General features: G+C 48.7%; 2 protein-coding genes across 2 annotated transcripts; both read left to right on the plus strand.

The window, feature by feature from the left end:
* Positions 1-5,332: 5,332 nt before the first annotated feature.
* On the plus strand, positions 5,333-6,880 carry LOC118476954 (uncharacterized). The gene has a single exon (XM_035967346.1). It carries the CDS (start codon positions 5,833-5,835, stop codon positions 6,397-6,399), a length of 567 nt encoding a protein of 188 aa, XP_035823239.1. The 5' UTR covers positions 5,333-5,832; the 3' UTR covers positions 6,400-6,880.
* Positions 6,881-13,596: 6,716 nt separating this feature from the next.
* Positions 13,597-15,491, plus strand: LOC100279483 (uncharacterized). The gene has a single exon (NM_001152485.2). The coding sequence runs from the start codon at positions 13,770-13,772 to the stop codon at positions 14,334-14,336; it is 567 nt and encodes a 188-aa protein (NP_001145957.1). The 5' UTR covers positions 13,597-13,769; the 3' UTR covers positions 14,337-15,491.
* The last annotated feature ends 965 nt before the right edge of the window (positions 15,492-16,456 follow it).

Genomic DNA, 16,456 nt, shown 5'->3' on the forward strand with positions numbered 1-16,456 from the left:
TTGAAGTGGGAGACTACGTCTATCTGAAGGTGTCACCTATCAGGGGAGTCAGAAGGTTCGGAGTCAAAGGCAAGCTAGCACCCCGGTACGTCGGACCATATCAGATTCAAGCCAAGCGTGGAGAAGTGGCTTACCAGCTCGACCTACCAGAGAGTTTGTCAGCAGTGCACAACGTGTTCCACGTGTCGCAATTGAAGAAATGTCTGCGAGTACCAGAAGAGCAGTTGCCAGTGGAGGGTTTGGAAGTTCAGGAAGATCTAACCTACATAGAGAAGCCAACGCAGATTTTGGAGTTTGCAGACAGGGTCACCCGGAGAAATACCATCAGAATGTGCAAAGTCAGATGGGGTCACCACTCGGAGGAAGAAGCAACCTGGGAACGAGAAGATGATCTGAAGGCCAAATACCCTGAACTCTTTGCTGACCAACCTTGAATCTCGGGGCGAGATTCTTTTAAGGGGGATAGGTTTGTAACACCCTGAATTTGGGGGTATAAAATTTCTTTGCTCATATCCACAAATTCAGGTGTTACTTCCTTTTCTCATCCTTCCTAATTCTTTTCTCTCTCATTTCTATAGGAGCTAAGTGCTTATTTTACTTGTAACCATAGTTTATTATGTTAAACCCTAGTGGAGTATGAATTGTTGCATCATGTTGAACCCTAGATTTCACTTTTGTTTGGTGCATAATTCTCAAAAGGTCTAATTTGAATTTGGGGCTCATTTGAATTTGAATCAAATAGAATAAATAAAAGAAAAGGGAAAAACAATTCAGAATAAAAGGAAAAGGCAAAGCAGCCCACTTACCCGCCCTCCTCGGCCTTTCGGCCCAGTCGGCCCACCCCGCGCGCGCCTCCCCCCCCCCCCCCTTCTCTCTCTGCGCAGCGGGCCCGGCCTGTCGGCGCGTCCGCCTTCCGCGCACCCGCCTCCCTCTCTCACTGCTCGTCCGGCCCTACCCGTCGGCGCCCGCTTTCCCCGCGCGCGCCCGCTCCCTCGCTCTCTCTCTGCCCGTGGGCCCAACCCGTCAGCCCCGCTTCTCTCGCGCCCGCACCCGCTTTCTTCTCTCTCTCTGCGTCGCGGGCCCGGGCTGTCAGCCCCGTCGTCCCCGCGTAACCGCCGCCGAGCTGCTCGCGCCCACCTCCCCCGCGCCCACGTCGCGCGTGGAACTCGCCCACCTCGCCCTCGGCCACTTGTGCCCCGAGCCCACTCGCCCTCACCCTCTCCCCCCATTTGCGCCCAGTAGACCCTCTCTTCCCCCCCTCGCTGCGCGCACGCAGAGCACCGCCGCCATAACCCCGCCGTCCCGAGCTCGGTTCTTCGTCGCCGTTGGAGCTCCGCCGCGCCCTTAGCCCCGGTGAGCTCCGCCCCGACGGCCGCAACTCGGAACGCGCCCCAATTCCCTCTCCCCCTCCCTATTTCTCTCTGCCCGCGCTCACCCGTCGTCCGCCGTGCAGCCGCCACCGTCGACCCGGGTCCCCGTCGCGTCTCCGTCGCCGCCGAGGAGTCCCCGGAGCCCGCCTTGAGGTAACGGACCTCTCCCGCCCCTATCGCCCTTTGTTTTGCTCTCTGTTGCGTTTGATTGCTCGCCGGAGTAGAGTAGCCCCGCCGCCGAGCCGCCCCGCCGTGAATCGCCCCCTCCGGTGCCTCTGCCCTGACCCGGACCCCACCAATGGAGTCCCCGTGCCCTCCCTAGCCTCCCCGACCACTCGGATTGCCCCAGAGCCCCGCCAATCGCCCGCGCCCCTCGTCTCCGGCGAGCCCTCCGCCGCGGGGACGAGCGCCGCCGCCCAGCTAGCCGTAGGGAAGACCCAGGCCGCCCATCCGATCTCCGCCGTTCAGCCCAGATCGGGCGGCCCTGATTCAACTCGCCCGGACCTAATCCTGGCCGTCCGCCAGCGATCCAGCGGCCCAGGCCCACTGCCCCCTCACCCCGTCTCTCTGCCCGCTAGGCCCCACTTGTCAGCTCGCCCGCGCGCCCGCGCTGTCCGCCCGGCCCCGCCCGTCAGTCCGCCCGCGCGCTCTGCCTGCCCGGTCCCGCTTGCCAGTCGCCCGCGCCCGCGCTGTCCGCCCGGCCCCGCCTGTCAGTCGCTCCCGCCGCCGCGCGCCCGCCCGCAGGATCTAATCCTGGCCGTAGATCTGAGATCCAACGGCTGTAGGCGCCCGATACCCCTTCGCCCGCGCATGTTCTTAAAGAGCCCCCCTGTTTTCTGGAAATTGCGCCCGCCGTCCCTGGTTTCTCGCAGTTAAGTCCCTGGCCCTTTTATTTAATTCAAAATAAGTCCTTAGGGTATAATTTTAACCCCTAAACTTGTAAAATTCATAACTTTGTCATATGAACTCCAAATTAGGTGCTTCAAATTGCAAAATGTTCATAATATTATTATCTATCTGTTTATGCAATGTTTCCCTGCTGTTTCCATGTATTAATTAATAACTAATCACTAGGATAGGATTAAGACTATTGAAACCATATTTAAGATAATTAGAAATGAGTAGACTTTAATAATAGTTGGATTACTTAAGTTTATGGACTTAAACACTTAAGTTTAGGAACTTAGACCAGATAATTACTTAATCCCACCACTAACTTAGACCTGATTAGTGGATAGTGAATCACTTTGTGTAGTCCTCTACCCCAGACCTAGGGAACACTAGAGTGTCTATCCCTTTTCTGTTATGAACTTGTGACCCCTCTCTGCTGCATATGTTTGGTATATTGTTTTCTGTTTGTTATTTTCCCAAGTGCATAGTGTGAATGATTGCTTTGCGTAGACAACGAGCAGTCTGTGTTTCCCGAGGCAGTTGCAGAGGAAGCCCCTGATCAGCAGTTTGGTGAAGGCAAGTGTCCTCTGTCCCACTATGTCCTATTCATTTATAACTTACTACCCCGCATTACTCACTTGAAACCTAAGGATTGACTAGCTTTACATTTTACTTTATCCTTGATGACCTTATGGGCTATTATGGTTAGCACTCTGCTATTGCTTTAACATAATCAATGAACATGATGTGGCTATTTACGATACTGTTATCCTGTTGATGTTGATGATCTTGTGATACTCTAGGGGGCTCAGGCTGTTTCCTGAGTACCTCTCCGTAAGGACTGGTTCGTTGAGAGACCACCCGGGATAACAGTGCAACCATGAGGGTGAAATGGGATGCCCTTAGCTGATTAATTGGATGAACTAGAGGTGTAGTTGCTTAGCCGTCGTGCCATCAATGGGGTCCAGGCACAGTGCTTGCTCTGCCGAGGCTGAGTGCCGAGGTTCTTTCGTTTTGCTCTTTGTTAGTCACTCTCCTGCGGGGAGGAGTACTGTGTTTATCAAACTGGAGAAACCTAACGGGCAGCTATGATCTCTAGGGAATCTTTGTAAAGGCTTCGTAGTGATACCCTGCTGGACCACCTAGGTAGTGGTCAATGGGGATTAGCTCTCCCCGGGTAGAAAGGGAATCACGGCTCATGGGTAAAGTGTGCAACCTCTGCAGAGGGTAGTGAAACTGATATATCAGCCGTGCTCACGGTTAAGAGCAGCCTTGGGATCCTCTTTGATTAGAGATACAGATGGTTCGAGATACAATGATTATGATATGGTTTTGGTTCGACTATGATGATGTTCCTCGACGAGGAAATGGTTTACGGGTTGGTTAATGCTAAAATCTGGCTTCTACTAATGATAAGTACCTGACCAACTAAAAGCAACTGCTTGAGCCTAACTCCACATAAAGCTAGTCCACCTCAGCCAAACGGGACATTTGCTGAGTACGTTGATGTGTACTCATCCTTGCTTTACCACAAAACACCAGGTTGCCCGCATTGTAACCACTGCTCAGGAGAAGGCGAAGCCGTGGAAGGAGACTTCCAGGAGTTTCAAGACTACGATGAGTTCTAGGAGTGGGTTGGCGGCAACCCCCAGTCAGCTGCCTGTGAAGGCCTTATCTTTACTGCGTTTCGCTAGTACTTTGATTTACTTGTTAAGACAATGACTATGTGGATGTCTATGACTCTATGATGTAATAAGTACTCTTTTAATTATTATTCGAGCATTGTGTGATGATGTTCATTTATGTAATCGCTGTGTACGTGAGTTCTGATCCTGGCACGTACATAGTTCGCATTCGGTTTGCCTTCCAAAACCGGGTGTGACAAGATACCACCACCACCACAGAATCCCAACATGGAGCAGTTCATCGCCGCCGAGATGTAGATTCTGCAAGGACTCACTGTGACTGTTCAATAAATTCAGCAGAACCAGTAGAATCAGCAGCATCAGCAACAACAGCAGAATGCACCCCCGGCCAGAGATAAGCACCGGGATTTTATGAGTCATCACCCACCAACGTTCTCTCATGTGGTTGATCCTCTGGATGCCGATGACTGGCTCAAGGTCATTGGAAAGAACCTTGACATCACTCAGTGCAACGACCGGGAGAAGGTCTTGTACGCCTCAGGAAGACTCGAGGGTTCTGCGTCTGATTGATGGGATGCCTTCACAGCGGCACATCCCAACGCAGATACAATAACCTGGCAGGAGTTCCAAGCGAACTTCCACGCTCACCATATTCCCTCGGGAATTATGAAGTTGAAGAAGGAATTCCTTTCCCTTACTCAAGGGAATATGTGAGTCAGTGAGTATCGTGATCGCTTTACTCAGCTTTCACGCTATGCACCAGAAGATGTGGATACAGATGAGAAGCGCCAAGAGCATTTCTTGGAAGGATTGATCGGACCTCTGAACTATCAACTTTAGAGTCATACCTTTCGCAATTTCCAGACACTGCTGAACAAGGCAATTGGTGTAACACCCCAGGTGTTTATATTCCGCTCGACAACGAGTACGGATTAAGCACGTAATATCAGTGGATAAAACAGATGCTAAATTTTAAATCATCTTCGTCTAGCATGATTTTAATATTCGCATTTGTTTCGTCTGTCGCGAGTTCGGCATCATTTGTATCTATCCGGGCTCTTCCGAAATTTTCGTGTTGTTCGGAACATAGTCGTTCCGAAAATCGGCGCGTCCGATGATTATTTAAATTCATCGCTCGTGCGAATACGAATTCGGAAGCTCGACCCACTCAGATGATTTTATATCGGGCAAATTAATTTGAATTCGTCGACTAAGGTTTTCGGCGCAAATAATTATGTCTCCACTCGTCAACCGAGAAAATCGTGTCTGAGAATTTATAATTGAGATTCGATTCTCCACATAAATTATCTGCTGACGTGGAATCGAGTGTCGACTGCGGATGAAATAATTTGATTTCAAATCAAATTGAACACCGTTTGAAATACGGTTGTTCACACCGTTCGGATTTGTTCCGACGACGTCTCGCCCAATCCAAAACTTTGCATATAAATAACAAGTACAAATTCGTTTGAGTCCAAAGTATTCGCCAAATCAAAATCATGTCATGATTACTGTCTACCCTGTATACGTCCCTAAGAAAATTTGGGATCTAAAATATCTGTGATTTTTCGGTTAAAAAAATTAAAAATCTAAAAAAATGGAAAATATTCCAGAATTTTTTCCCAACCGTGCTTATCTGTTCCCTGTGCGCGTCGTCATCTTGTTCTAGCCGCCGCTCATCCTGAAGAAAAAAAAACGCACGATTCTCCCTTATCCTTTCTCCTCGCGCGACGGCCTGCAGCGGCCTTATCTCCAGCAGCTAGCGCCTCAGCTCCTGCTCGATCTTCTTCCATGGCGCGCGCCTGCTACTGGCGCTCGGCCTCCTGCCCATCCCCTGCGTTTTTCCCCTGCTGAAGCTTTTCCATGGCGTCCTGTTTTCTGCGCGCGTTTCTCGGCGCCCGGCTCCCTGCTCGAGCTCCCCACCCATGGCCGCTCTCAACCCCATGGTCGAGCTCGCCCAGCTCCCTGCTCCGGTGACTAGCGCTCAGCGTCCGGATCCCTGGATGCTTGCCCTGCTCGCCGCCATTCCGCTGGATCCTGCGTGCTCCAGCCATGGCGCCCTCCCTTGCTTCTCTCTCCCTCTGCCATCCTCCAGCTCGCCCAGCCCCTGCTCCTGCTCGCCATGGCTGCCGCGCCCTCCCAGCCGCAGAGTTACCGCGCGCGTGAGTTTCTCTGTTGGCCATCGCTGTTCCCTGGTGCGGTCGCCTATGCCGCGCGCTCTCTCTCCAGCGCCCACCCCCAGCTCGGCCCTCCACCTCCCTCTCGTCTGGATACCGGTGCTGCTCGCCCTGAGCTCCTGCCTTGGCCGTCGCAGCTTCAAATCCGTGGACGTCGCCCATGGAAGCTCGCCGAACTGTGTCCATATCTTTCCTGCGTCGGTCGTGGTCTTCAAGCCCCGACGCGCGTGTCCCTGCTCCCAGATCCAAGGCCGGTCGTCGTGTATGCTCGCCTCGGCTGTGTGGCCATGCTCCTGTCCCAGTCACCGCCGGTGAAGGTCCGTCCTGCAGCAGCACCCTAGTGGTCGTCGACTTGGAGAGTTGGAGCTATGCGATGACTCCATGCCCGAGCTCGCCCTCAACTCTACAGCACCGCCGAGCTCGGTCCGGTCCTTTGCTGCAGCTCGTCCCCGTGGCCGCCGCAGTCCTGCCGAGATCCCTGTCGTTCGCGCACTGCTCCTCCCTCGCCATGCCGCGCGGATCCCTCTCCTTCCTACCCTGCTCGGATTGTGCCGTGCTTGCTGTCGCGTTCGGCCTCCTCCGGATCCGAAGTTGGTCGCCTCGGTGTGAAATCGCCGTCGCGTCCGGGGTTTACATGTCTCCCTGCTCGCTGTCGAACTTGGGTTCTCTGCTCAGCCTTTAGCGCTAGCGCCTCGCCGTGAGGTTACCGTCTCGTCGTGATTCCTTGGTGGTCTGTGTCTCCGCATGTTCAAATCGTTAACTCCGTGCACCATCTGCTCGCTAAATGGGAAACCAACAGTCTTCTCCCTGCTCCTCTGCGCGCAGTCGCGTTCCTCTACCGGCTATCAGTTGCCGCTGAACCACTGTCAGATTAATTTTCAGCTTCCCTCGCGCGGCTCTCTGGAGATAAGCTCTTCATCGGCTGTCGCTTCCAATCTTCAGTTCGCCGACTGACTGTCGTGTTCCTTATTTTCACTCGTCGGTCGACTTCGTCACGACTTAGTTCGTCCATCGTGTTGATCGCTATCACATACTGTACCTATTAGCTCGGATCCTGCCCAGCTCGTCGTCGCGTCGTTTGCCGTCGAGTCGTCAAACACGTCATCCCCTGCTCGACCCCCACCTCACCAGCTCGCTCCAAACACGATCTCGTCGTCGTTCCGCGCGTCAGCAAGAAATCTCAAGAATCGGGTGAAGACGAAGCTAGCAGCGCGATATTCCCTAAACGCTCGACAAATTGCCTGGATCGGAAAATCGCTACCAATCTCGCGGATTCGTGTCAGCTGTGGAAACGGTAAGCTGATAAATTATTCAGAATAGCTGGATCGATGAATAAATAAATGTGCTAGTGCGATGCTCATTAAGGTGCTCGATAAATTGTGTAAGTCACGAAACTTTCGTCGACTTCGCAGTTCTTGCGATTATCGAGCTAGGTTCAGTTATAGCAAGTTATCTCGCTATTCCGGTCAATTAGTTGAATTAGTATACCGAGTAGAATATTAGTAGGCCTGTGGGGTGATGGAATATTTTTATCACTTATAAAGATGTAGTATAATTTATAAAGCAAGGGATTAGTTCAGAATTTAATTAATTAACTGATAAGTTGTGATTAGGCTAATTGTATTTCTTGTGTATAGTTTGTTGTTCGTGATGTTTGCGATAGGTTCGAGAAGCGTAATTATTGCGCTTAATTGTACGTCGATAATTAGTATCTCCGTATAAAATTGTTCAACGCCTCACCGCTAGGTGTTAATTCACTATCGCGTAGTACTATTTAGGTTTGTAATATTTCCGTCGATATGCATTCATGTGCATAATGCATTCCATTCAGGTACGTTAATTAATCGCGTGTTGCGGAAGACGAGCCAAGTCGACCCCAAGCGCGGGCTATTCCGCAGGATGATGCTGATGGACAAACCTGAAGATGGTCGTAAAGTGGACGCCGGCTAACAAACACTAACCCAGTGTTTATTCCACGCAAGCCCCGGTGCATGCAACCCCTTCCTTGTGTTTTTAAATAATTTTTGCGCACTTTAAGTCTAGTAAAATGTGCATTAGGTTTATAGGAGTTGCTTGGAACCATTGATGCATTGCCTTCCTTGATATCCATACCTTTATAGATACTTCTGGTGAAGTATCAAAATATGATTTACAAAAATACTTAGCCCTTCTCAGATCTTGTGGATAGAGGTTGTCTTTTGCATTAAGGCCTAGCTTAGGGGTTATCCTGGGGAAAGATGGCTTCTACCTGCAAGAATATTTTTGTTGAGAGCGTGGTGGGATCTTACTGCAAAGTTCCCTTTGATGCTCTTTTCATCCTAAGGAATACAAACAATCCTAAGGGTGGAAGCACTTAAATCGGGACTTGGGCTAGGAACAGGTGATGTTCTACCCAAGTTGATTAAGGATTGGATGCGTATGTAGGCCTGCTAGATCAAGGACTATCTTAACTAGCCACATACCCTGGAAATGGGACAGGGTAAGCTTTGCCTCGGGCAGACTAATACCAGAATAAGATAACACGCAATGGGAGTGGAGAGATGGCGAGAGTAGCGTGTACCCTCCGTGGCAAGAGGCTGGACGGTGGTGTATCTGTGCTCTCGGTTGGCGTGAACCTGATCTGGTCTTAAGAACCCCAGTGGCGAGTTGACATATGCAAGGGTTAAGTGCTACATATGTCGTGTGGTTAGAAATCCTTAGCTAAGTAAATCGATTCGGATCGCCGTTATATCCCCAGAGAGTGGAGACTTGATCACTGACCTACAACCTAAGTCAGGATGTAGACATATGAATAAAAATGATGTTGTATTGATGAGACGGTGAAATTAGACTAGATGCAATCAGAGTCTATTAATATTTAATCTGGCGTTAAAACATTGAAAGTAAGGATTCACTTTAGTAAGCTATTTCTGCAAAAATATCTAAGTTAATTCTTGCTAAAGCCTTTTCCTTGATTCCCATTAAACCAGCATACCCTTGAGAGTCTTTTCTTTTGTCGGGTAAGTCTTGCTGAGTAATTCCATACCCAGGGTTTTATTCCCTGTTGTTTTTCAGGATATAACTTTGTGCTGCTGTGATGGTGTTAAGTGACGGTGGGCTCAGCCTTCTTATATAAGTATACCCCGTCTTTATCTTCTTATTGAGGATGGTCACTTGAGCTAGCATATATTTCAAACTTATACTTTTGTAATCACTCCGATAAAATATTACAAAAATTTTGTAACTTGTAAAATTTGGTAATAAGATTTCCGCTGCAAAAATATTGATGTGTGTGATTTGTGTTACTTAATCCCGTGGTTCTGATTGTAAGTGGTTTATCCGAGGTCCTTGGGGCACTCGGACGGATCCTGTTAAGTTATTTGGTGCACATGCCTAGCCGTCTGAGGTCTTTGAGACAAGGACAGGTGCATGTGGGCCCAATAGCTTGGGAGGTTCTGCCACAGCTGGTATCGGAGCTGGATTAAGTATATACGGTCACATACGTATTTTAAAAACAAAAGTTTTAGTTTTGAAAAACCTATTTTCAACTAAACACATTGTTTGGCTTTGAAAAACGGTTTTGAAAAACTATAATGCTAGCGACATCCTCTGTTAAGCCCTAAATTAAGGACTATCATGTGGCTTATTGAAAACCACTAACCCACAACCGGGTGGGTATTGCATACATGTGTATTGTTATTTTTGAGGCCATTCAGTCTTGAATGGATCGACGCTCAAGGTAAGGTGAGATGTGAGAGCATGACCGATAACCGTCGGTCTAGGGAAGAGTGTAAAAGCGCTTGATTATATACATGTTCTACATATGTATATATGAAGGCTGCGATGTGGAGTATTTACTTTTCTGGGATTCAGTACCCCATGGATGTGTATGGGTATACAGACATGGGAATACTGAGAAGTGTAATGTACTTGTAACGACGCACCTACGCACAGGTAAGAAGGTAAGTTACCATAATGAGTTGCCCTATGGTTAAAGTGTGGCAATAGCGCCTATGTGTGGCTCAGTGCTTAATGATGAGCTGGCCTCCATATAGAAATATATGGAGTATAAACTGTGATAAACAGTCATGTGTGAACTGCATCATTGGGAATTGGGCTGTGATGGAATTTTCTGCAGGTACACTAACCTCGAAAACGTATGTGTAGTTGACGACTAGCAAAATACCGTGAGAGTCGTTAGTATGCCACCGATATAGAACGCTATTGCCACATTAGTTTGGCACAAATTCGTGAGAACGTGTAGGGCGAGCATGCATATTGATTGTTGCATTGTGTTTGTCACCTATACACCCAAAATGCTTCTCTCGTCTCTATTCCAGTAGCCGATGATTGTAGGTAAAGTGGTGTAATGCTGAATTATGAACTTCGATGAAATAGGTGTCCTCAATTCTTAGGTAATCTATTTAGGAATTATATGTGTTTGCTCTTGGGCTTGATGTGCCGATAGAAGGTTGGTGACTTGTTTGCCTGAACCCAAAATCAAGCCATGTTCTTATTTGGTGAACTAGAACCCCAAATTCGAATTTACCATTATTCCTTCATGACCAAACTCATGTAAATAAATGCGTAGATAATTTCCTTGTTGGACCTAAAGTGTACCCGAACTTGAAACAAGAATCTCGAGTCATGTCTCCATCCTAAACCATATCCTTATTCAGTTGGTGCAAGCTGATGTACCTTATCCAGTTCGCTTGTTCTTAAGGATCGCATGTTGCTTTATCAACCTAACCCAGAAAAGACCTGTCCGAGTATTTTCTTGAATTTGGTGCCTTTGATTTTCTCATGTCCATTGAAGGCATACCGATTTCATCTTGTGATTGTTTTTCCCTCCGTATCTAATCAGATACTAATCCTTGACCTTGTAATCTCTACAATGGGCATAGAAATATGCTCGGGGCTGAATTAACAGTCTCCCATTATACTCCTTTCATCAAGTCTAGGTTATGGCCATACCTTGTTCACTTCATCGGGTCATGATCTATTTGGTTCTCTACTTGTAACCATTCTTACAGGTGGAGTATCTCTTTGTATATTGTCACCCTTACTCAATTCATTTGTGTCGCGTGAGATTTCTTATTGGTTATGTCTCGTAATGGTGTTATGACTAAAACTGGTGGTGCCGTGATGAAACCGAGGGCCTTCTATGTGTGTGCACACACGGTTATGCTGCTCGGCACGCGCTGGTATCATGGTTATAGTTGTAATCCATTATGAGACAATGTCAATGCGTTATCTTGGCACAATCTGTTTTTGCTACGTAAGATTCGTTATTGGTGCCAGTTCGGTAGTGGTGTCATGATTAAGGACTTATGGTGCCACAGCGAAACTGAGAGCCTCCTGTGAATGCGCACACAGGATTTTGCTGCTTGGCGCATGCTGGTATCAAGGTCTCTGGTCATGATCCATTGTGGAACTACACTAATATATTATCTTCCGTAGATCTCTTCCTTGAAACGATTTTGGTGTTGTTTATCGAAGTGACCAAGCAACATCTATCATCTATGTTGGATCAAAAGGGCATACCACTTTCATGTGTGGTTTCTTTTCCTTGACTTTGATAGTGACTTCACACATACACATTCCCTTTGCATCCTTTTTGTAAAGGTGAAGCCTTGGAGCTTTTTAGTGTCGAGAGGCAACTGATTAGCTCTCAAAATGGAGATTGGTTTCCCCTGCTGCTGAAATGCAGGAGTTTGTTCATTCGTTCTCTTATTCAATCCATGTATTCCCGAACCAAGTCAGTTCATCTCGCATGAAGAAACGGAAGAATAACCCGACCAAATGGATTTCTACCCAACTACACGCTCAAGTGTTAATATGAGTGAACTCTCGACCGATGGTACTGAGAGGACATGCCCAATGTCAAAAGTGGTTCAACAAGTTGGTTTTGACTAACTTGTAACTGCCCAGTGAACGAAGGCTGAGTTTAGAGATCGTTTTGTCGAGTTATCTAAACTCACTTTGGTTCAACCCATCCCAAGAAAGTTCTTACAAAGATCAAGTTAAAATCGACTGATAACTCCTAGTCATCGCCCTAGTCATGCCTCGATCGCCTCACGTGTGCTTTTCCAGCATGGGTGATCAGGTCGAGCCATGCCTAGTGCTCGATAAAATGGGTTGGTTGCGAAGGTAGCATCTACAGATCCCTCCGCTGGTGATTCACTCGAATCTATACCCTCATTCGTGGACTAGAATTCTCGGGTTAGCCGTTAGCCACATGTTAACCGCGACAGTATTCAACATCCCCACTTGCCTCGTGTGCTACGAGCTTACCGTGACCACTTGTTGGTAAACCTCCTTCGATGTGTTTTACCCAAGAGGTTGCATCTGATTCTGTTTGGGTAAAGTCGCATATCCACCGCTCGCTCAACAGACTCAGATAACACAGTGTCATCAGAAAAAGCAAACTGCACACATGGAACCTTATGTGTTCTCATGGCAGACATCGTCTCTATTGGTGGACATCTCTAAATTGGCTTAAGTCGATACCTATTATGTCCACTAGGGAAACCTTATCCTGAGACACTCGCCCTTGTTTGGAAATGTCTCCCGATTATCGCTGATATGAACATGGGGTATATGCATCTCTACTCTTAAAAGTTTTTCGCTCCGAATCTCGGGACGAGATTCTTTTAAGGTGGGAGGGCTGTAACACCCGAGGTGTTTATATTCCGCTCGACAACGAGTACGGATTAAGCACGTAATATCAGTGAATAAAACATATGCTAAATTTTAAATCATCTTCGTCTAGCACGATTTTAATATTCGCATCTGTTTCGTCTGTCGCGAGTTCGGCATCATTTGTATCTATCCGAGCTCTTCCGAAATTTTCGTGTTGTTCGGAACATAGTCGTTCCGAAAATCTGTGCGTCCGATGATTATTTAAATTCATCGCTCGTGCGAATACGAATTCGGAAGCTCGACCCACTCGGATGATTTTATCCCGGGCAAATTAATTTGAATTCGTCGACTAAGGTTTTTGGCGCAAATAATTATGTCTCCACTCGTCAACCGAGAAAATCGTGTCTGAGAATTTATAATTGAGATTCGATTCTCCACATAAATTATCTGTTGACGTGGAATCGAGTGTCGACTGCGGATGAAATAATTTGATTTCAAATCAAATTGAACATCGTTTGAAATACGGTTGTTCACACCGTTCGGATTTGTTCCGACGACGTCTCGCCCCGATCCAAAACTTTGGATATAAATAACAGGTACAAATTCGTTCGAGTCCAAAGTATTCGCCAAATCAAAATCATGTCACGATTACTGTCTACCCCGTATACGTCGCTAAGAAAATTTGGGATCTAAAATATCTGTGATTTTTCGGTTAAAGAAATTAAAAATCTAAAAAAATGGAAAATATCCCAGAATTTTTTTCCCAACCGTGCTTATCTGTTCCCTGTGCGCGTCGTCATCTTGTTCTAGCCGCCGCTCATCCTGAAGAAAAAAAACGCACGATTCTCCCTTATCCTTTCTCCTCGCGCGACGGCCTGCAGCGGCCTTATCTCCAGCAGCTAGCGCTCAGCTCCTGCTCGATCTTCTTCCATGGCGCGCGCCTGCTACTGGCGCTCGGCCTCCTGCCCACCCCCTGCGTTTTTCCCCTGCTGAAGCTTTTCCATGGCATCCTGTTTTCTGTGCGCGTTTCTCGGCGCCCGGCTCCCTGCTCGAGCTCCCCACCCATGGCCGCCCTCAACCCCATGGTCGAGCTCGCCCAGCTCCCTGCTCCGGTGACTAGCGCTCAGCGTCTGGATCCCTGGATGCTTGCCCTGCTCGCCGCCATTCCGCTAGATCCTGCGTGCTCCAGCCATGGCGCCCTCCCTTGCTTCTCTCTCCCTCTGCCATTCTCCAGCTCGCCCAGCCCCTGCTCCTGCTCGCCATGGCTGCCGCGCCCTCCCAGCCGCAGAGTTACCGCGCGCGTGAGCTTCTCTTTTGGCCATCGCTGTTCCCTGGTGCAGTCGCCTATGCCGCGCGCTCTCTCTCCAGCGCCCACCCCCAGCTCGGCCCTCCACCTCCCTCTCGTCTGGATACCGGTGCTGCTCGCCCTGAGCTCCTGCCTTGGCCGTCGCAGCTTCAAATCCGTGGACGTCGCCCATGGAAGCTCGCCGAACTGTGTCCAAACTTTTCCTGCGTCGGTCGTGGTCTTCAAGCACCGACGCGCGTGTCCCTGCTCCCAGATCCAAGGCCGGTCGTCGTGTATGCTCGCCTCGGTTGTGTGGCCATGCTCCTGTCCCAGTCACCGCCGATGAAGGTCCGTCCTGTAGCAGCACCCTAGTGGTCGTCGACTTGGAGCTCTGCAATGACTCCATGCCCGAGCTCGCCCTCAACTCTACAGCACCGCCGAGCTCGGTCCGGTCCTTTGCTGCAGCTCGTCCCCATGGCCGCCGCAGTCCTGCCGAGATCCCTGTCGTTCGCGCGCTGCTCCTCCCTCACCATGCCGCGCGGATCCCTCTCCTTCCAACCCTGCTCGGATTGTGTCGCGCTTGCTGTCGCGTTCGGCCTGCTCCGGATCCGAAGTTGGTCGCCTCGGTGTGAAATCGTCGTCGCGTCCAGGTTTTGACATGTCTCCCTACTCGTCGTCGAACTTGGGTTCCCTGCTCAGCCTTTAGCGCTAGCGCGTCGCCGTGAGGTTACCGTCTCGCCGTGATTCCCTGGTGGTCCGTGTCTCTGCATGTTCAAATCGTCAACCTCGTGCACCACCTGCTCTCTAAATGGGAAACCAACAGTCTTCTCCCTGCTCCTCTGCCCGCAGCCGCGTTCCTCTACCGGCCATCAGTTGCCGCTGAACCACTGTCGGATTAATTTTCAGCTTCCCTCGCGCGGCTCTCTGGAGATAAGCTCTTCATCGACTGTCGCTCCCAATCTTCAGTTCGCCGACTGACTGTCGTGTTCCTTATTTTCCCTCGTCGGTCGACCTCGTCGCGACTTTGTTCGTCCATCGTGCTGGTCGCTATCCCATACTGTACCTATTAGCTCGGATCCTGCCCAGCTCGTTGTCGCGTCGTTTGCCGTCGAGTCGTCAAACACGTCATCCCCTGCTCGACCCCCACCTCACCAGCTCGCTCCAAACACGATCTCGTCGTCGTTCCGCGCGTCAGCAAGAAATCCCAAGAATCGGGTGAAAACGAAGCTAGCAGCGCGATATTCCCTAAGCGCTCGACAAATTGCCTGTATCGGAAAATCGCTACCGATCCCGCGGATTCGTGTCAGTTGTGGAAACGGTAAGCTGATAAATTATTCAGAATAGCTCGATCGATGAATAAATAAATGTGCTAGTGCGATGCTTATTAAGGTGCTCGATAAATTGCGTAAGTCACGAAACTCTCGTCGACTTCGCAGTTCTTGCGATTATCGAGCCAGGTTCAGTTATAGTGAGTTATCTCGCTATTCCGGTCAATTAGTTGAATTAGTATACCGAGTAGAATATTAGTAGGCCTGTGAGGTGATGAAATATTTTTATCACTTATAAAGATGTAGTATAATTTATAAAGCAAGGGATTAGTTCAGAATTTAATTAATTAACTGATAAGTTGTGATTAGGCTAATTGTATTTCTTGTGTATAGTTTGTTGTTCGTGATGTTTGCGATAGGTTCGAGAAGCGTAATTATTGCGCTTAATTGTACGTCGATAATTAGTATCTCCGTATGAAATTGTTCAACGCCTCACCGCTAGGTGTTAATTCGCTATCGCGTAGTACTATTTAGGTTTGTTATATTTCCGTCGATATGCATTCATGTGCATAATGCATTCCATTCAGGTACGTTAATTAATCGCGTGTTGCGGAAGACGAGCCAAGTCGACTCCAAGCGCGGGCTATTCCGCAGGATGATGCTGATGGACAAACCTGAAGATGGTCGTCAAGTGGACGCCGTCTAACAAACACTAACCCAGTGTTTATTCCAGGCAAGCCCTGGTGCATGCAACCCCTTCCTTGTGTTTTTAAATAATTTTTGCGCACTTTAAGTCTAGTGAAATGTGCATTAGGTTTATATGAGTTGCTTGGAACCTTTGATGCATTGCCTTCCTTGATATCCATACCTTTATAGATACTTCTGGTGAAGTATCAAAATATGATTTACAAAAATGCTTAGCCCTGCTCAGATCTTGTGGATAGAGGTTGTCTTTTGCATTAAGGCCTAGCTCAAGGGTTATCCTGGGGAAAGATGGCTTCTACCTGCAAGAATATTTTTGTTGAGAGCGTGGTGGGATCTTACTGCAAAGTTCCCTTTGATGCTCTTTTCTTCCTAAGGAATACAAACAATCCTAAGGGTGGAAGTACTTAAATCGGGACTTGGGCTAGGAACAGGTGATGTTCTACCCAGGTTGATTAAGGATTGGATGCGTATGTAGGCCTGCTAGATCAAGGAC

This window comes from Zea mays, chromosome 4, assembly GCF_902167145.1.
Source record: "Zea mays cultivar B73 chromosome 4, Zm-B73-REFERENCE-NAM-5.0, whole genome shotgun sequence".
Lineage (NCBI taxonomy): Eukaryota > Viridiplantae > Streptophyta > Magnoliopsida > Poales > Poaceae > Zea > Zea mays.

Bases quoted from the DNA above. Each gene is read 5' to 3' on its own strand.
- LOC118476954 (XM_035967346.1), top strand. From the start codon at position 5,833: ATGGCCGCTCTCAACCCCATGGTCGAGCTCGCCCAGCTCCCTGCTCCG.
- LOC100279483 (NM_001152485.2), top strand. From the start codon at position 13,770: ATGGCCGCCCTCAACCCCATGGTCGAGCTCGCCCAGCTCCCTGCTCCG.